This window comes from Alligator mississippiensis, chromosome 6 (assembly GCF_030867095.1).
Source record: "Alligator mississippiensis isolate rAllMis1 chromosome 6, rAllMis1, whole genome shotgun sequence".
NCBI lineage: Eukaryota > Metazoa > Chordata > Crocodylia > Alligatoridae > Alligator > Alligator mississippiensis.
Window position 1 is genome coordinate 58,647,769 of NC_081829.1, and position 21,033 is coordinate 58,668,801.

At 42.6% G+C, this 21,033-nt stretch overlaps 1 protein-coding gene across 7 annotated transcripts in view; it reads right to left on the reverse strand.

Annotated features, from left to right (window-relative positions):
- Nucleotides 1-21,033, reverse strand: part of PALD1 (phosphatase domain containing paladin 1) — a 222,902-nt gene that overhangs the window by 133,466 nt on the left and 68,403 nt on the right. For all 7 annotated transcript variants that reach the window (XM_019484326.2, XM_059729907.1, XM_059729906.1 and 4 more), the window contains 9 exons: nucleotides 17,876-18,070; nucleotides 17,076-17,178; nucleotides 16,049-16,228; nucleotides 13,208-13,372; nucleotides 12,289-12,449; nucleotides 11,579-11,654; nucleotides 7,306-7,454; nucleotides 5,424-5,520; nucleotides 3,231-3,335 (listed from right to left, as the gene is read on the reverse strand). In XM_019484326.2, the coding sequence (XP_019339871.2) occupies nucleotides 3,231-3,335; nucleotides 5,424-5,520; nucleotides 7,306-7,454; nucleotides 11,579-11,654; nucleotides 12,289-12,449; nucleotides 13,208-13,372; nucleotides 16,049-16,228; nucleotides 17,076-17,178; nucleotides 17,876-18,070 (1,231 nt within the window). The remainder of the gene's footprint in view (nucleotides 1-3,230; nucleotides 3,336-5,423; nucleotides 5,521-7,305; nucleotides 7,455-11,578; nucleotides 11,655-12,288; nucleotides 12,450-13,207; nucleotides 13,373-16,048; nucleotides 16,229-17,075; nucleotides 17,179-17,875; nucleotides 18,071-21,033) is intronic.

Here is a 21,033-nt window from a genome sequence, read left to right on the forward strand (position 1 = left end):
CTTCCAAACTACCAGCGGTATAACTGTATTCATACAGGGCTGCATCCAGGCTAATGAGCTCTGTAGAGTTCACTGGGAATGGGAAGTAGTGTAAATCACGAGTTGGCAATGTTTTCCAGCAGTGGGGCCAGAATGACCCAGCTCAGGTCCGAGGTGAGCAGGCACGGGAGCCTGGTCACCTTCACCACTTCTCCCTGCTACCTTGTTGCAGCACAGCGCAGGAAAGAGACCCCCTTCCCCAGAAGCTCATGCCATCCAGTTGCAGCATGTTCTTGCTTTATATTTGCTACCACAGAAAGTTAGGAATGGTTTATGCCTGATCTTGTAAAACATTTAAATCATCCAAAAATATTGTACAATAAATTAAGGAAGTACTATTATCATTTTGATATCACTCAAGAATCAGGAGGAAAGAAGAAAAAGGTAACTCTAATCTCTTGTGGGGTATACAGTTGCAGCAGCTGGTATGAAGGGTAGAGCATCACCTTGGTGCTCAATAGTCTGGATGTTATTTATTCATTTTGTTCGGAATAGCTAATAAAAAAGGAGCTCCACACACTCCTTACAACTTCCAAGCACATGCTCCCATAAGAGCCTTCCTGAAATCACACATCTGCCAACAATAATCTGCCAGCAAGGAAATCATAAATTATTTCCTGAAAGCATAAGCAAGATCAGGAGTGCTATCTGAAAATGAAGCCAAAAGCATGCCACTGCATTGCAACCAAAAGCCTCTTCCCTCAGACCCTACCCACATTATGACAGGGATAAGATCACATCTGTGCAATGTAACAAAGCACCCTCTCTCAGACAGCTGTATCAACACATCAAAAGCAAGAAAGGGAATTTTTCTTCTCAAAGTGCTCTCTTGGAAGAAAACAACATTCCTTCTGCTTTCAGAGCAAGCACCTGGCTCAAACTTGTCCTATTGATGGCCTTCTGGCTTTTAACACAATCTAATACCACAGAATGCCCATGTTTATAGAGTCCCTCATTTACACCTAAAGAAATCCAGTCTATCCTGTTTATATCCTTCAGTAGAGGGGACTTCAAAAGGAAAATTAAAACATTTCCATCCTTCCTCTTCCAATTCTTCATTTGCACTGTCATTTATTACAAGGGAATTAACAGGCTCACGGCATGGGGGTGTAAGCTCAAGACTCTGAGGAGACAACTAAAAACAAGTACAGTAGTTGAAACTGTTCTTATCACAAAGAGCTCCATGTCATTGGGTGTAGGTGCCACCCTCTGCTCAAGAGAGGTCTAGTACTGGACAGGGATGATCTACAAACTCTCATAGATCAAATGTGAGAAAAGTTGGCACAAACATTATCTATATTCACTATATTTCTAGAGAAATGTATTTAATATTATTCTATCTTAAAGAAAAATGGTAAAGACCTTAACAGTAAAGACCGTAGAAATCCCAACGCGAGAGCTGCTTTTTAATTATTGATAACCATTGCCCCAGTGACCCCCAAACTGAAGAACAAAGCTTTTATCCTGATAGTGCTATGAATGTTCTGCTTGAATTACTAGATTAACAATACCTGGCTCTCATATAGCATTTAGCCTTTGCAGATTACACAGCCCTCTGCAAATAAATTAGCACCATCATTTCAATTTTATAGATGGGAAAACTGAAGCACAAGACGGGAAGCAACTTGTCCAAGATCACTCAGCAGAACAGTGAAAGAATCAGAAATTGAACCTAGGTCTTCCAAGTTCCAGTAGCAGGCCTGGCTCACCTCTGAAAGTGGCCTAGTCAGAAAGACATTACAAGCATCCATATTTAAAATCAGTAACTTTCAAAAATAATGAAAACAGGATTTCCCCTCAGTGTCACTGTAAAGAAGTACAAGCTGAAGTGAATTGCCACTTGGAAAAAAACTGTGAAAAACAGCATTGATTTTACGCAGCCCATCTCCCCTAACCTGGATTTCTTTCCTTTCCATTCACTGACACCTGCTATGTAAGCCCTCCAAGCTGAACTGTGCCTTCTGTGACACTTGACTGCTCTTGCAACTGTAAATTAGTATACAATGAGGCACAAGGAGGAACAGAATCCAAATCACCTCGTCGTGTTGACTGCACAGAACTACAAGAAGCAAAAATACAAGGAAAATTATATTTTGGTCACAGCATAGAGCCTGAATAAACCCTGGGGGGAGAGGGACTGTGTAAAAAAAAATGCCATTTTACACAAGTATTTTTCCAAGTAGAAATTCACATCAGCTTGTCTTTCCTTCCAGTGGCAGTGAGGGAGCTTCACCTTGAACCAGCTGCTGTAATAATCATCTCTTCATCCCTCTGATGATTCTGTTCCTACCTAATCACAAACATGACTTTTGGCATCAATTACAACGATCTTTCAATTGTCAAATACTTGAGCATACTTTGAACTAGTCTCACTGAACTTATAACACTGAATTTATAACACTCCACTCCATGTGGCTTTATATATACTTGGCACTCTATTCATGTAACTGGTAAATGCTAGCATCTTGTACCTCCAAGCAGTCCCTTCGAGGTTTGCAGGCTGTTTTAGAGATACACTGTACTTTAGTTAGAATTAGTTTTCTATAATCATAAAGTGTTTTTAAGATCTGCCAATGGCATAATTTATAAATTCTCTCTTCTCTTTTCTCATTAAACACAAACAGTCTCTCCACTGGAGAAAACATAGCTAAGGAGCCAGCAATGCAATAATTAGTCACAAGAAAAATGGACATAACATTTAATGTAATGTTCAGTCATCTCAATTCAGTCGCTAATAGACAGATCCATACCTCATAAAAAACATCAACATAAACCACAAGTAACACTGTCTTCTGCATCCTTACTGGCATTGTTCACAGAGAAATTGCTCACCAAAAAGGGCTTGGAAACTGACTCACTCTATTAATAGACACATTTTTGTCACCATCCACAGAGGGGCAATAAAGGTGTCACCTAGAGAGGTCTCTGATCTGAAGAAAGTGCCCACAGCCTTCAGCAAAAGACCAGAAGATTCAGAACCTTTTTGTTTCTGAATGAAGCAGGAGCAAATCTGCCAGTCTAGCAACTTTCAGCTAGACAAAATTCACTTAAAATAAGACAAACATATTCCCCTGCCTTAGATTGCTTGCATTCATGCCAAAGAATTGTGTATTCTCAGAGTACTATTTTCTTCTATAATGGTGGTTAGCTAGTTATTATCTTCAAGAGGTAGCTTGCCTCTCCTCTGGTACCTGAATTTGGTAATCTTCTCCAATCCCTTCCAATTTCTTCTTATATTCATAGATGGCTTCTCTCATGTCATGCATTTCAGAGCAGAAGGTGATGGCACTGTCCACCTTGGAAGGATCAAAGGGAATTCAGTTATTCAAGCAGCAAAATGCATCCTTTTCCTGCTGGTCCTGTTTATTCTCTCCCTTCCTTAACCCTTGTCATCTCGCTTTCATCCCCCCCTCAACCAGAGGCCTAACAAGTAGAGTTGGTGCCCTTGGCAAACCCTGTAGGCAAAGCAGTCTTATTCATGCCAGGGACCGTCAGTCCCCAGTTGAGCTGCTGCTATCTCTTACCCTAGCTGTTGCTCTTAAGGCAGCAGCAGCACCCACCACCACTGCTGCTGCCTCCAGGGCCTATTTTGGCACCTGGGGTGGGTGCCCCTCTCAGCCACCTGTAGTTATATTACTGCTCCCAACTAGCAGAGCCAACTGTGTTTTATCAGTTGAAAACCATCCTGTACCCCAAAAGTCCCTGCTGCTCTTCAGTAGTGCAGCTGGAAGCATTTTAAGAGCACTTGAAATTTGCTGCAGGTTTTATGCACACAAGTCACAAATGTCATATGTACACCATAGTGTTATCCCACAAATGAAGCTGCGTTTGCCTCACACCTTGAAGGCCACATGGCAATCTGGCGTTTAAAACTTGCTCAGCTTTCTGATCAACCATTCCACGGTGCTATTCTGTCTGCATTTGAGAGATTTTTATGCTGTGCATTGTGTGGTATCTATCACAAGGTTACCATCTGGTTCAAGCAGAAGGCAAGGCAGAGTTGCACCTCACAGCCTAACCAATTCAGATATGCATAAGCTTTCACAACTTACAAAAGCTTACTTTTCTCTGAATTTCAAAGTCTATAAGGTGCAACTTTGCCCTTTCTTCTGCCCAACTTTAGACTAACACAGCTAACTACCTTCTTCAGTAACCTGGCATACACTAAAAGGATAAATAAGGAGAGAAAACAAAATCTCATTTCCAAGCAACAACTGTGCATAGAGAGGAGCACAATGACAAGGGGAGCTGTGTAAGTGACAAGTCTGTGTCTGAAATAGCAAGGACTCCATTCTGCTCTTACTGAGATTAAGAGAAATCTTTTGACCAGCTATAGTAGGAAACAGATCATACTGAAGGACAAAATTTTCTTGCTTTACTGTGATCACCACTTCTGACCTCGTAAGAAAAAAAAAAAGAAAAAACAAAAAGAGAGAGAGAGAGAGACTACAACCTTGTCCAACCTTAAAGTTTACTGAGTCACTGTGTTGGCTAGGGGTGGGTGTCTTTTTTTTTTGCCAGCATAGTTTTGCTCATAAGAGCCCTTGGGGAAACAAAGATAAGCTGATATAAAAGTGCCTTATACCACCACAGTTTATTTAGCTCCCTGAGCAAAAACAAGCTGTAACAACACTATAAGCATGTTTATAATATATATGGATATAACTATACCCATGCTGAGGGATGCATCTCTGTAAGCATACTAGCATGATTAAAGTGGCAAAATGTATAAGCAACTCTCTGGGTCCACAGCCAACCAAACATGATATATATGTTCACTGAAATATTAGGTGCCTCCCCGAAGAAGCAGCACTTATAGGCTTAAAAGATAATTGTGTCCAGACCTCGTCACATAGAGGAACCAATGCATTTACATAAAGCCTACAAGGGCAATGAGGAAGTAGCATCGGAATACATGACAAGTGGCTAACATGTAACTAGAGAAAAAATGGGGTGTATTAGTGGCATGAACTTCTCAAATTTCAGGAAAAAGGTAAAGCAGGTTGGTCAGGGACTAACTGGTTTAGAGATGTGTGAACTTTAACTTCAGACTGACTTCAGGGTAATCACCTTTCTAGTCAAATTTCAGGAGTACTACATTGTGCTGGGATTGGCAGGTAGGGCCATCTTCGCAATACCGGCTCCTCAGAAAGAATGTTTTGCAGCCCCAAACCTCCTTGCCAAGTCATAAGGGTCATCTCAAATGCCAAATGTTGTTGACACTGCCGTATTATGGAGCTTAACTACAGGATGGCAACTGGGGAGAATCCAACATTTTGTGCTGCAGGAGGTATCCTTTCCGCACAAGGGTAGGCTACCCCAAGAGCACAAGTTCACCCATGTGATCTGTAACTACAAATTAAAGCCTGCTCACAGACACTTACCTCCTCTACTATTTGTTGGCCTTTTGGTACCATGTCAATAAAGTTTTGAATAACCTGAAATCGATCCCTTGGTGAAGTTCTAGCAGGATGAGGAAGGCTGTGATTAAAAAAAGAAAATGAGCAGATTAAAATGTTCTGTTATTTTGGTTCATTGTTTTATTTCCCTCCCATTTGTATTTTTTATGCTTGTACTAGCGCAAAACTGGAAAGGAAACTGTCCCACTTTGCATAATTCGTCCAGTCAACTGAGTATTCAGTAGGCAAGATATATTCTATTGTGCATATAATAGTCATACTTACAAAGTTGCTTTCATTTTGAAAGATTCTCATTTTAGAGCTATTTCTACATTTAAAATTCAGAATACACTAAGGAGATATTAACAATTCCAGTAAACTACATTTCATATGTAATGCACATTTTCATAGAGTTTTTGGTCATATGGAACCAAAAAAAAAAAACAAAGAAAAAAAATCAGGTCTGACCTCCTGTATATCACAGGCCCTTAAATTTGACTATAGGTAAAATAAGCATTCAGTTAGACTAAAACCTTTTGAGCTGTGGGCAGAAAAAAATGTCACTAGTGCCTGAGGCCTCTGCAAAGTCATGCCCAAATGACTCTGGCAGGCAAAATATACCCCAAGTCACAGAGGAAGCGAAAACATGCTAGTGACTGACCATTTAAGCTGCTGAAAATTGCTGTCCTATCCTAAATTTGGTGATCAGTACATCCCATACATCTAAGCAACACACCAACCAGGCATTTAGAGAAAGATAAGTGTCTATACCACCTCAAAACATCAAGCCCCTCCTGTCCACTGTTCCTTTTCCAGTTGTAATCACCTTCCTTCAGAAGGTGAAGGAAAAAAGATGAACAATTGGCCAGCTATATCAGGGAAAAATAACCCTTCTGCCCCTTGCAAGCAACCTAGTGAAGTCTTGAAGCAGGAGATCACGGTCATAATCTAAATCTAGAGCGGTAAGGGCTACAAGTATGAGTAAGTGATTCTACTTAGTGTGTTTATGTTACTGGGTACTCAACACATCTGAACAAATCAGACTTAAACAGATGCATGCAGTATGCTGCATGTTATATTAAATCAACTTTGCATTCAAGGTCCATCCTCTATTTAACTGCATTAATTTTACCCTTCTCCTATGAACACCCCCTGGTTTCAATTTTCATTTCTCTCCCAGATATATGTCCCTGGCAGGTAAACATCCCATTCTCTAAGCAGCTGTCAGAGTCTATTTGCACCACCAGAGCCCAGGCTCCTGCTACCCTACAGACCTTTCTCAGAAAAAACAAAAGGAGCTACCCCTTGGGAAAGCCATGGATGAAGGGGTAGAGAAATTCAGCCCCTCCTACAATGGTGCAGGGAGGGAATGCATTGCATAAATGGTTTTAGAACTAAAAAGCTTTTAATAATCCACAATATGATCTCATCATATGATGGGAAGGTGCTATTGGTGCTTCATATGCTTTTGAAGGAGAGTGGGGGTTGTTTGGTTTGTGGGGGTTTTTCTGGGGGGGGGGGGGGGAGGGGGGAGGAGTTGTTTTGGGCTTTTTAAGTTCTGCTGGTAGGTGGCCTCCTCACCCTCCCAAACATGCTATTGTAAAGACCTACACAGCCCAACTACTATTTAATGGGACAAAACCGTCAATACCTTTAACTCACATTTGGGTCCCCAGTAGAGAGACTGAAGCTGCCCTCCTTGCACACCTATGTATAGCATGAATGCACATCAGAATTTCAGGGGCAGGTTTTAAATAAAAATCAGTTTTTTAAGATGCTGTGGTACAAACAGGGCCTGTCATCACTTCTCCCTTCCCCTCATTTCATTCAATGAGCTCCCAAAGCAGGGGATAGAAGACATACTTACTCTGGCTTTTGCGGTACCTTGAGGTGATAGAGCACAAGAGTGCCTAAGACCATGGCTAAGTTGGTCCTGCCCACTCCAGTTTGGCAGCTGAAAAGTAAAGCAGGAGGTGGTTTGCCAGGGTCCCGAAGCAGGAGCAGGTTTGGACTCTCCTATGAGTGAGATATACATGGATTGCATTATAACCTCTTTCACGCACAGGCGCAACACAACACACTTCACAGAGAATACAGGCAAACAGCAGACTACAATATACAAGACAGAAGAAAAATGTTAACATACTAGTACTTGGTGCCTACATAATCCCATCTTCCATGTGGAAGTCTCAAAGTACATCACAAAGGGAGAAAAGTCTTGCTGTTTTCACAAATGGAAACTGAGCTAGGGAGATTAAATGACTTGGTTCAAGGTCATGCTCTGAGTCAGTGTCAAAGCTAAGACTTGATTCCCTGCCTGGTGTTCAATGAAACTGAGTCAGCATGGCATACGGTGACCAGTGGCATTCCCCAGGACTCAGTACTTAGACCAGTACTCTTTAATATATTCATATATGATCTGGATTTAGGTGTCAGAAGTGGACTGGATAAGTTCAGTCAACACCAAATTATGGGGAAGTGCGGTCACTAGAGGATAGGCTGGCAATTTAGGCCAACCTGGACAGGCTTGCTAGGTGGGCAGATCAAAACCTGATGACATTCAACAGAGAAATCCAAGGTGCTCCACCATGGGGAAAAAAAACTCACATCATACTTAGAGGCTCAGCAGTGCTACACTCACTAGCACTATGACCAAAAGAGACTTAGCCACCACCACAAGGTAAACATGAGCCACCAATGCAATGCCACAGCCAGCAAAGTAACTAAAACTCTGACTTGCATCTACTGATGAATCTTAATCAAGACCCAAGAAGTCATTCTCCTGCTTTACTCAGCCTTGGTGAGACTGCAGCTGGAGTACTGCATTCAGTTCTGGGCTCCATACTTTAGAAAGGATGTGGAGAAGCTTGAGAGAGTCCAGAGAAGAACCGCACACATGATTAGAGGTCAAGAGAACAGACCTTATGAGGAGAGGCTGAGAGGCATGGAACTCTTCAGCCTGGAGAAGCAAAGGCTCAGGGGTGACTTGGTGGCAGCCTATAGGTATATAAGGGGCGTGCATCAAGAACTGGGAGAACATCTGTTCACCAGGGCACCCCAAGGGAAGACTAGGTCTAACTATCACAAACTGCTAGAGGACCATTTTAGATTGGACATAAGGAAAACTTCTTTACCACCCGAGTCTCCAGAGTCTGGAATAGACTCCCTCCAGAAGTGGTGCAAGCACCTACTCTGGATACCTTTAAGAAATGCTTGGATGCTTATCTGCCTGGGGTGATCTGACCCCAGATGACTTCCTGCCTCTTGGGCAGGGGACTGGACCCAATGATCTCACAAGGTCAGTTCCAGTCTTAATCTCTATGAAATCTATGAAAGTTAGCCACAAAAGGCATTTTGCCACCACTGTTACTTATTTTTCACCTGAAAACACTTATGCCTTTCCCGTGAACAGCTAAAGTGATAGTGAAGAACCCACCATCACACAATTGTGCTTCCTCCTGTGCTACACATGCATGATAAGAGGCGTGATTATGGTCTCGAGCATTAGATCCCATCATGCATCATTGCCAGTTCTAGGGGAGCCCAGGATCCCCCTGCACTGGCAAGTTGCAAGCTCCCACAGCTGAGACACTCATCAGATGGTAGGGAATATTACACATTTTCTGTGGGATAACTTTGTGGCTTATTCCTGGATTTACGATATGGCTGGGTTACAATTTAAGACGCGATTAATTGGTTAATCACATTTTAAGCATAACATATGGCAGGGGCCTTAGATACATTTTATTAAGTTACAATAACAAAAAAGAAATCCATATTAAGTAAAATAGTTGGAGTGAGAACTATAGACAGCATTTCCAGCATATAAAGTAGTCATCTTGGGTACTCCACTTAAGGTATTGGACAAAATCTGCCTATTCTGAAGCAGGAAATCTATTGACTAAGACAAAAAAAAAAAAACCTAAAGAAAAACAGCACAAGTTCCTCAAACAGTATTCAAATCTATATGTCCCATTCCTATCTTGTGACCTCCACACACACTCCAGTCGCTCCATGGGGTAACTGAGGAAAATGAGCACACAGAAGTCCTCCTCTCTGTCAACCTGCTCATTACCACAGAGTTTTTTAGGCTGACAAGTACTCAGCTGCAGCTAGTCCTTAAGCAAACCCTATACCAGAACAAATCATAACACCTGAGTCAAGGCTACCAGAGACACTCACTCCAAATTACACATAGCAGGCTCCCTAGAAAAATTAATGGCTAAAGCAAAATGACCTAGAAAAATAAAGGGGACAAAGGAAGATGGTGGAGGCAAACAAAGACTAAATATTGCATTTCATTCATCCCTAAGGGGCATGAGAGGTGCACACGGCTCTCAAGAGTATAAACTGATGAAGCTTCTATGCAGGCGAACAGGCATCCTGCTATGTCCAACAAAAAGCTCCAAAAAGGCAGGGCAAGGAGGAGAATGTGTGAAAGAGCATAAAGGCACGAGGGAAAAAGGTTTAGAAGAGCAGTTGCCCTCAGCATGCAACTCAAATAGGAAGGAGCTAAAATAAACAATAGTCGCTGATTTTTTCCTATTGCACTGCCTCAGAGTAACACACAACCACATCTGAAATGATCTGAACTCAAGGCAGCTGTTTGTCATTTGTGCTTGAGTCTTAAACAACTCATTCGATGGAGAATTTGAATGCCAAGAAAGCAGTAGCAGTTTTTAAATGTTCCCTAGGAGAAAGGTCTGTTCCACACAAGTCTCTCTGAAAGAACTGAAAAAGAAAGTCTTACTTTAACACAGACTGTTAATTTAAAGCACATACTACTGCTCTATAGAGCCACACAATATGAACCACAAACAAGAAAAGAAAGCTTATTGTTTTGTGAGTTATCTGATAAAAAGAGCAAGAGTGATAACCCAGGAGACTCAAACCCTCAGTTTATGCATGAATGGGTACAGCACAGTCAGCAGCCTGTTAGCCTCATTCACAATTCCCCTCAACACAGTTCACTCTAACTCAGACCAGTGATTCTCAACCTAGGTGCCACAGCTCCCTGGTGTGCCTGGAGATCCTTTCAAGGGTGCCACAGGGTGCCATATAATGTTAGTACTATTAGACATGCAAACATGATTCACAAACCCAGAGGTTTCAAATAGGAAATGCACAGTTTTAAAAACATTCTGACCTGTTGTGGTCCTTCTGAGTTCTTTGCAACACAAGAATTGGTCTATTTTTCTGTAGTCAAAAACTGAATGAATGCGCAGAGCTAGCATTGTCTGAGGGTGCCTTGTGTCTAAAGAGGTTGAGAACCACGAATCTGGACACAGCCTCTCTAGGGAATGTGCTCTTCACCACGGTGTCAACTATAGTGATGGTCCTCATTAATCCGGAACTGGACCAAGACTATCAGCTCTCATGACAGAAGCCACAGAGCACAGCCCTGTGTTGGCAACGGATTACTGATGACTGAATCCAAGCCGATTTGAATCAGTAACTAGAGGCAAGAGGTACATGTGTGCGCCACCAGTGATGCCCAAGTCATTCCGGCCCCCAGAATACTTGAAGGGCCTCTGGTCTGTGCTCTCAGCATCCCACGTGGTACAGGTTTGTAGCAACTATGTAACAGTGTCCTTTATGATGACAGGCCTTACCTCCTGCAGCAGAGGGGTTCAGCACTGCATTTCTGGTCAGCTACCACAAAACTATGATTGTCTATTTAAGTTTAAAAGCAGAACCACAAATTTAAACAGAGGCAGGCAGTGGCTGCCCAGCTCCAAATCCAAAATCAAACTCATCCGGTAAGTGTACTGTAAGAAGGTCATTAGTCTGCTTATTCCACTGACTAGGAACCCCAGGGCAAGCCTTGGCTCTAACTTAGGCTCAGTCAGACTCATCATATGACCAACTCATGTACGTCACCTTTCTTCCCTCCCTTGCCCAAGCCTTAGTTAGCAGGGAAGCTAGGTAAGAAAGACAGAACCCTTCCTGGAAATCAGGTGCTGCACTTGACCTCACCTTGTTTCCCCCAGGAGAAGCTACAACATATGCAGCAACTATGGGCAGAATTCACTGACCCAATTTATGTTGCTCTGAGCAGAAAAACCAACAGCCATCTGATGTTTTCTCTCTCTCTCTCTCCACATTGTTAATATGAGACTTCTGCATTCAGCCATTCTTACCCTGAGGAAATTGATGAAAACATCAAACTGTGCTTCAAGAGGCGCCCCATCCACAGGCAAAGGCAGACGACAGTACCTGCCAAATACAGTAAAAAGCCATTCACTGGGCGAATAGAGACTTAAAATAAGAGGGGACGGCTGGGAAAGTCCCACAAAGAAAGGCATAAACAAGAAACATTGTTACACATTTAGTAACATTCACTTGGTTTACCTGTACATCTAGAGACTCCTATTATGGTTATAAAGGGCAGTCGTTCTGCCATTCAAGCTTGAGCACCGAAAGGTTTTATGGGCGTAGGAGAAATCCATGTCTAATATTAGGTGTTCTGTAAATGTTTCTTCAACCCCTTCACCTGTTGTTCTGGGAGGAGAGAGTTGTCTAGCTCCCCCTACAGCTAATGCTGCTCTCCAGCAAGACAAAAGGGCTTTTTCCCTTTCTTCCACCAGTCTGAATACACATGTTGAAACCATAAAGCCCATGTGCACTGGAAGATGATGAGTACAACCCAGAGCTGTAATTATGAACACACTGTTTCAGGTCTGGCACCTTGGATTTAAAAACAAAACAAAACAAAACCCCAAGCTGAGCATGTGATGGGCTTCCTAGGCAAAGACCTGCCAAATTATTATGGAATAAACATGCAGAAGAGGAAAAGAAAGAGGAAAGGAACCCAAGCAATATGGGAATATCATTTATGTCTAAGCATTACCTGTAAGATGGCAGCAGAAAAACAGGCCTCTTGTATACTTCTTCTGTCACATGGATGTCCTCTTCACAATGGATGCTCACAGAATGCGGCTCATCTTTGAAATGTTCAATATCATTATAGACATAGTACGTGTTCTCACTCAGCTGGGCAAAGTCATGTATCTTCAGTAGACAAACCGAACAAAATCAATTTAAAAGCCATTCTTACTGTTTAACTTCCATTTCCAACTATATTACCAAAACAGCATGTGAGGATGCTAGAGAAATGGTACAATTCTTATAAGTAGCATATGGTACATTTTGCAAAATAACCTGCTACTCTACTGAGCTCATGAGCAGTTTATTCATTAGGTACTGCTCACTGTGCAAAAATCACAAGAGGCCAAAGACTGGAACAGGAAGGAAAGTATTGTAAATTGAGACTAAGGTGAACTGTAAAGCATACAGACTCAGCACTGGAGCAGAAGGGGCAGATAGAAAGACAGGGACAAAGTCATACAGATGCTCCTGAGTGGAACCGCACAGCTGTTTGAATTCAGTTAACTGCAAAGGCCCAGAATGGGAACCACAGGAACTCTTCATGCAAGGAAAAAAGGTCAGTACAAGACCCCGTGCCATTTCAGCATACCAGTTTCTTAAGCACGCAAGCAAATAGAGCTACATATATATTGTGCAAGCACATTTACACACACATGACACCTCAAGGTGGACCCTTCCCAAGACAGTAAAGTCTTCAGAAAAGCCATCCCACAGCATAGTATCAAGATTATCACACAGCCACAATGAGTTCCCAACTGCCCTTCTCTCTTGCCAAACACAACTCCTATCACCTCTGTTCACCAAACCTCTCAAAATAACTAGAGGAGAACTAGTTCCCAGCATCCCATTCAAAGAAATGGCCAGCTTAGATGTTCAATCACCTCTTTCCGGGTTGCAAGCTCCAAGTTTTCCACTTTGACCCCTCTCTGCAGACTGTGCAGATTTTCATGCAAGTTCTCCTTTCCTCTGGGTGTGTAGGGTACAAAATCATTTTCCATGCGTAGAAATACCACAGGCTCCTCACGAACACAAAAGAAGATGCACTCCTGCAAAGACACAAGTATGTACAGCCAACAGCCTTCCAACTAGCTAGCTTTGTGAATGGCAGATGAAGGCCTAGCTGAGATCAACATCTAGCTGAAAAACTTCTGGCTAAAGTTGAACCCATGCTACAAGGAGGCAATGCAGGTAGGGAGAGGGGGAAAAAGCTTTTCCAAGACCTTGATTCTGCCATAACAGATCCCTCTCTGTTTGCTAAATCAGTTACCAGCTTTAGAGTCCTTTGGAACACCTTATAGCTATATCTAGGCCAAAGCAGGCACGATAGTGAAAACACCTGCCTCTAATTCAGGGGTGGGCAAAATGCAGCTCACAGGCTGGATGTGGCCCACCAGGTCATTCTATCCAGCCCACGAGGCCCCTAAAAAATTTAGAAAATATCTATCTGGCCCTGGATGCCTGTCATCCGGCCCTCGATTGTTTGCCAAAACTCAGTAAGCCGCCCTCCGCCCAAAATAATTGCCCACCCTTGCTCTAATTGCACCTGTCCAGAAAGTTCTTGCAAGCCAGAACTCACTATGCTGAGCCCCACAGTCACAGACTCTTAACTTCTATTACTGAATCACATTCTACTTAGAGATAAAGCTCCCCAAACTGACAGTGTACCAGGTAGTAAAGAATGCAGCAGCAATACATGTCACCCCAGACATGTCTCTGTACTGACTTCCACTGAATATAGAGTCTACCTCAAAGTCTCTGTCTTCTTTGTCTCTCCATGGGCTTTGACCCTACCTACCTGAGAGGTTCCCCCTTCTTTCCATGATCAAGAGCTCCCGATATAGCTACATTTTCCTAGAACTGCTAAGCACAGAAGACTCCTCAGTAACAGGAGTTAGAATTTTCTCAGGAGCTGAACAAGACTGTGGGACTCACTGATGCAAAGGAATAAAAGGGTGGCCACAGACCACCCCAAATCCCAGAGCCAAAAGAAAAAAAATGCTTGTTTCTCATTCCACAATATTGTTTTCACAGATAATGACAAATGAAAGAATCTATGCTTGATGCAAGAAAATTACTTCTGACCAGGTGGTAGGACAACTTATTCTAGTTTTTAAATGCTTGTGACACACTGACCTACTATGGTGACATGCACAATATGTGAACCTAGACAGCTGGGAGAGACTTGTAATCCTGACACGCTTGGAAAATGAAGAGCTCCATTACCCAAAACTGGGACTGAGCAAGTAAAACAGTAAGGAGACAGTGTTATTACTTGTCCTGTGTTCTGGGAAACTTAAAAAAACAGCCTTTATGCCTTCTCTCACAGGCTCTTAGAACAGCCTTACAATAGTATAAAATTCACTGCCTTGTGTACAAGATCTTGCCCTATAACAGCTGAGATGGCAATAAGGATGAACATGTTATTCATCTTCAAGAAGTACTTGTCCTGGATGCAAGGGGGGATACCAAATTCTGAAAGGCTGCCTTTGAGAATAAGACAACCATTTCAGTTAGATCTCTCTACCAGAGCCACTCTGTTACTTGTGTGAGTTGTGGGAGTCAACCCCCTTCTCTCTCTCTCATATACCACACACCCTGCCATCGGGCAGAGATTCCCAGCTGTTCTTCTCAGTAAAATGGGAATAAGAGGAACTAAAAATAAATTAGGAGGGCAGCAATACTAGAACATTATCTTACTTCTATCCATATCCAACCAAGCAGAGTGGCTCTTTTCAAGTGAATGCTGGTATTCCACAAGGGGACTGAACAGCTGGAAATTTCCACAGAGGCATTATTCCTATGATCTTCCCCTTGCCCTCAAGGCACAGAGCAAGGCAGCTCTTAGATTATTCCTCTGGAGGTAGTTATGACATGCATTAAACAGCTGAACTTTAAGCTGGGATTTTCCATCACTAGCCTGTTTGTGTTTTGAGTTACATGTACAGCTACTGCATTCTCAAACACCATAGAGACTCCTATCCAGACTGCACAGTACTCTTCACTTTGTACTGCCCATAGGTGGCAACAGGCCCGACGCGTCAATGATAATAAGTACTGTTAGAGTGATGTCTGACCTAATGAAGAATGTCTTGCATTCAAAAGCTTGTCTAACTCTACCCTGACTCTGCAATTGGTCCAACAAAAGTTGGGGTTTTTTACTGGACCCTGCAGTTGGTCCAGTAAAAAATATCACCCCAAGAAATCCTTGCCTCAGTCATAAGGACAGACAGAAATTGAAAAAGAGTCACTACGTCAGAACAAGTTGAATGGTTGAACTTAACACTTGTCACAAACAGGAGGTCCAGTGTCATTTGGCTGCACTGCACATAGATGTTGCAGCACTTTATGTAACAGTCCATTGCAAAGCCTAGGCAAGGGCAGAGCGACAGCTCACCCAGCCTACATATTAACAAAAGATTCCATCGAACAAGTTAGCTTGATTATCCCTTCTGTTGCACAAACTCTAAACTTACAAAAGCAGAGAAAACCTCAACAATGACACTTTATTTCACTGTAAGCAGTACTACATTATACTTTGATATAAATTGACCTCACTACATAAGACTTCACTTGTATATACGGGTTCATTTTATAACACTTACATCCATTGATGAACAGGGTTTACTTATGCATATTAAAACAGAAAAATAAACCTTATAACATGTCTACTATACAGATAACTTTGCCATTGACTGTCCCCTTTCCCTACCATATACACAGACCTTGTGCCCATCATTCTGGAGTTTCTGCATCACTTGCTTGAATCCATCGAGGCTGGGCTGTCCCATTCCAAACACTGCATACCCTCCTCTTGCCTGTCGGAAATTCGGAGCTCCACAACTACTAGTAGTGTTCAGTACATCTAACTTACTGTATACATCTCTGACCATAAAATATTTCCCCTGCAAAATAGGTAGTGGAGGGGGTAAAAAAAAAGTGTTGAGTAGGAAACATACAACATATTACATAAAGCCAAACATCTACATACACCTGTAGCACTGCAAGAAGAGACAGAGGCAAGAGAAGACAATTTCCTCAAAGAAACCCTTCCCAAACACCTGTTCCGCACACCCCTTCTGATCATGGATGATCACAAGTGTGCAGCAGAATATTTCTGCCTACTTGTACTCTATTTTCCCGTAGTGATTTACCCATTTGTATCAGCTTGCCTTTTCTGAATAACAGAAAACAACTTCAGCCCATTGTGCTATAGAGAAAAATTTCTTCCCAAGTCTTTCTCCAGAAGGTCTAGGGCTTATACTCTGAAGCAGAAAACTTAGTTCAACTTGAAAAGCTAAACAAATCACTGCTACCAATCCCAGAGCCCACATGTACACAGCTTGAGAACAGAGGATTCCATGTTTGGGAACCTGAGATCAAAACCTTTCAAAAAACTGAAGTGAGACTGTTCCCATGACTAGGTTAAAACTAACCTCAGCTGCCTCTCTCTTTTCCTTCCACCACCAAGTAGCCCCTGACATTGGTTCTTCCCCATCATCTCACCCACTCTACCTATGCAAAGCATTCTCTTCCAGATGCAAATCAGCCAATCCCAAATGTAGAAGAAAGCTTCACTTCCAATGGCTGAAATGAAATTAACTATGCAGAAAATTGCCCAGATATCCTACCCTTCCTTTAGCTCATAAAAGGCACTATTTTAATCTAAAAAAAAAAGAAACCTAACCTATTTGCTCCAGGCTCCATGCAAAAAAACCATGTTAATGGCAAAAGATGGTCAGCAGTATTTACTTGTACAAGGTAGTGTTCTGGAGTGGTTTCCGAAATCCGACCCACTGCGTAGTTGGCCTTGAGTAGGTCATCATGAATCTGGAATTCCTCTTTGCAGTTGTAACTGAAAGCCACATACAAAAGTCACATGGTAGTCAACACAAAGGGGCTTTCTCCACTCCAGTATGGGAATCGCTGACTGGAAAAGGTCAAGTGATTGAAGCTCAGGGAAGCAGAAATATGGTTTTGAAAACCCAACTTTCCCATCCTTTTAAATTAGGGAACTCCAAGTATGACATATGGTCTATAACTAAAACCATTAGTTAAATTTTTGTCATGCAACCAAAATTATACTGTATTCTGTGCATGGTAATAACCACTTCAGATGTGCCATGCAAGATGTGGGACAAGGCATTTTCTAGCAGCACAGGAATGACTGGCTCCAATAGGCCAGAGCTGCTATTGTGGAACAGGATGAAGAGAGAAATCCCTGAATCCTGTACCCATCAAGGAGCCTGCTGACCTGAGGGAACAGGAGAGAGGTGCTCAGGCCTTCTGAAAGGCTGTCCCTACTAGGGGAGGAGGCAGTAGAGTGTGGCTGAAGCACTCACCTCTTCCCCCCAGAAGAATGTTTGCTTAGGAAGACAAAATGCATCCTGAAATCAATGATTCAGGCAAAGCAGAGGAAATTTCCTAGTCTTTAATATAACAAGAAGGGCAGTGCTCCAAGAAGCTTTGGCAGGGAGGGAATGCCACATGCCAACTGGCTGGGGCAAAAAGACCCATGATTTACAAAAGAATTCCTGGCTTCAGCAACTCACGTAATAACTACTGGTGCCACTTTGTTGGTGATGATGGACTTTGCTTTGCTGTTGTGAAGACCAACCGTCTGGAAGGAGTGGATGCTAAGAGAGCGACGGTCGTCCATGGTCCCGTTGCCGTGAACGTTCTCAAACGTAGCTGCTGAGACAGTCTGTTGAGCCGTGCTGGCAGTTGTACCCATAATCCACAGGCAACTTCACAATTCAACCAGGAAGACAGACAGCAGGCAAAGGGGAAGAAATAAGGAGAGTGGAAAAAAATAAAAACCCTTTAGGGGGCTACTCTAAAGAAGTCCCAGCTCCAACAAACAGTCATCAGACATTATACTTCAGAAAGGTTCAGGTTTGACAATGCACAGGCAATTCTAAGACACCATCTGCCCATTTAAAGACTTCCATTTATTTTAATGCTTGTGAAAGCAAGGTGTTGTAGGCCCTCACTAGAGTCAGGAAGAGCGTTGGCAACTCCCTGGCAAAATCCACTATCTTCTTTAACCTGGGCTCATCTGCACACCCCATCATCCAGTGCACTTCAGTTCCTATCTTTGTCTCTCTCAGCCACTACTACAAGTCACACAAAAAAAGTAATCAGTTCTTCCATTCAGCCTTGTTATTCTATTCCCATGGTCTCTGTTCAGCAGACGCTGCCTGTCAGACCCCAGAGAACTAACTCAGACATAAAAAAACCTAAACAAAACAAAACAGAAACACCCCCAACACTTTGTTTGACAGTTATCCAAGGGAAGCTGAGAACTCTTAGGGTTTCCGACACATTCTGATCCATTTCCACTTTCTCACAGAAAAGAATACAAAAGTAGCCTCAAGGAACACACGAATAAGCTGCAAGTTCATGGTTCCCTCTGGCTATGTATCCTAACTACCTTGCCATTTCAGAGTAGACTAAACTCCATTCTCACAGCCTGACATGTGGCTTCTGTCCTTCCACATCAAGGATTAATACAAACCACTGCAATTCCTGCACTGTCCCCACAGAAATCACTGCTGCCCTTGGCTCTACCATAAGTCTCCAAGTGGCCTTGGACAAGGCACCTGGCTGTTTTGGCCTCACTCTCTCCATCTGCGTCGCTCTTTGCAATCTACTGATGAACAAATGAGAGTCCTCCTCTACAGAAAAGCCAAGGAGACTGCAGAATGAGGGATAAGGAAAAGAACAGGTACTGCCTTCTTGTTTCATTCTTGCTACTCAGCTCAGTTATCTCAGCAGTCACATTCTCCTTTTGCCTTTCTCTCCATTTTAATAACAAACCAAGGTCTAATCTGCAGGCTACCATCAGCCTGTATGAATGAGGCTGGGGAAAGGCAGTACAGGCTGTATCACGGCCAAGAGGAAAATGATGGGCCCCCTTGATTAAAATCTCTTGTTTCTCCAGACTTCAGGCATATTGAATGCATCAGACCACCAGGTTTGCCGAGAGAGGGGAGAGTCCAGCCAACCTTTTTTTAATAGAATGTCCTAAGCTCATACCTCAAGATGATGTAAAGCTTCTCACCTTAAACACCCATCTTCATACCAGTATGAGCCAACAGGCACAAAGGAGCTGGAGTTTGAACACAGGGAGGTACAGAGAGATTTGAATAATTTGGATCAGAGGACAAGGGATGGCTCTGGTGTTTTCCTTTGGTTGGAAAAATGTGCTCTTACTCCCACATTTTTGCTAGATGACACCACACTTTTCCAAACTCTTTCATATGTATTTCTTTGTAGCAGGAGGGAGAAAGGGATGTGTTGTCTGCTCTGCAGCCACACCTAACAAACCTAACACTTCCTTAGTACCACATCACTATCCTGAATAGACTCTAGTGTGAAAGACCAGACAAACATATTTTTGCCTTTTTAAGTGGTAGGAGAGTGCAGACAGTCTAGCCACCTGCCTCCCAGATATGCTTAACTGCTCTTAGCCATCATCTCAGAGTACTGCAGCAGAAAGATGCATTTAAGCGTCTTTCCAATGATAGCCAAACAGAGAGCAGTGACAGAGGCTGAAAATTAATATGCAAGAGGGAAATGGAAACAGCTTTTCTTAGACAGAAATATAGACCATCTGAAACAATGTCACGGGACACGCAGAAGAAACAGAGAGATGTACAGAAGCCAAAACATGTGCTGCAAAAAGCTGTTTCTAGTCTAGCTGTGGAACCAGGCTAGAAAGGCAGAGCAGGGATAAGCATTGTACACAGGATAGAGGAGCAGCGTCCTGACTGAGGAGAAAGCCTTTGCTAAAGCATAGGTGTCTCATGGAAAGGCTAAATGTTCACATTTTTTCTTCTATTCTTTCCCTGGTGTTTACAGGAAGGTGTTATCAATCATCCACAGGGCTGCCCTCTAACTCTACTTTCAGGATGACTACACCCTGCCAAGAAAGAGCTCATATATCCCCACATGGCACCAGAATGTCTACAGTGATGGAGGGAGGGCATTAGCCAAACTAGCCCTCTTCCCTCAGTCTAATTTACTCCCTTTTCTATCTCATATTGTTATGAATCCCTTACAATTGGGAAAGGCTAATTGAAGCAACCTTAATGCTCCTGCCAGCATAGAGACCCTCATGAAGAAGAGCCTTCCATCAGTAAAGCTTTCCAAGAGAGTCAGAAATGGGTATTTTTCTCTAATATTTGGGGACTAAAATACCCACCTGCAAAAGATCCATTGTCTTGAATTCAACAGTTCATTTAGTGTGATTTAAGTCAGTCAGCAGATGGCACCATTGAGTGGCATAAGGCTTTCCTGGCAACTCTGAGCACAAGCCGCTGCTGGCTCAAAGCAAAGATTAGCACTATTGTTTATTTTTGTGGTGCTAAGCAGTATGTTAGTTACTTCAAACACAAAGTTCCTGCCCCAGACTGAAGATGCTTTATGGAGTAAATATTAAGAAATATTTAAACGGCTGAGTAATTCTTTCATAAGCCCCCCAATCTCATTTCCAAGTTTTATTACAATGTCTGCTCCTTGATTATTAACATGCCAATTTAATAGGCATCTTTAAAAAAAAGAAAAAACAAACAAACAAAAGGTAACCAAGTTCACTTAACAGCGTTTCCTGCTGATGTCAACTGATACACACTCCTCACCTGTACTTATGTAACACTGTTCTTTTAATAACTCACTAAGTCTCTATCTGACTCAGGTTCCCTGGAGT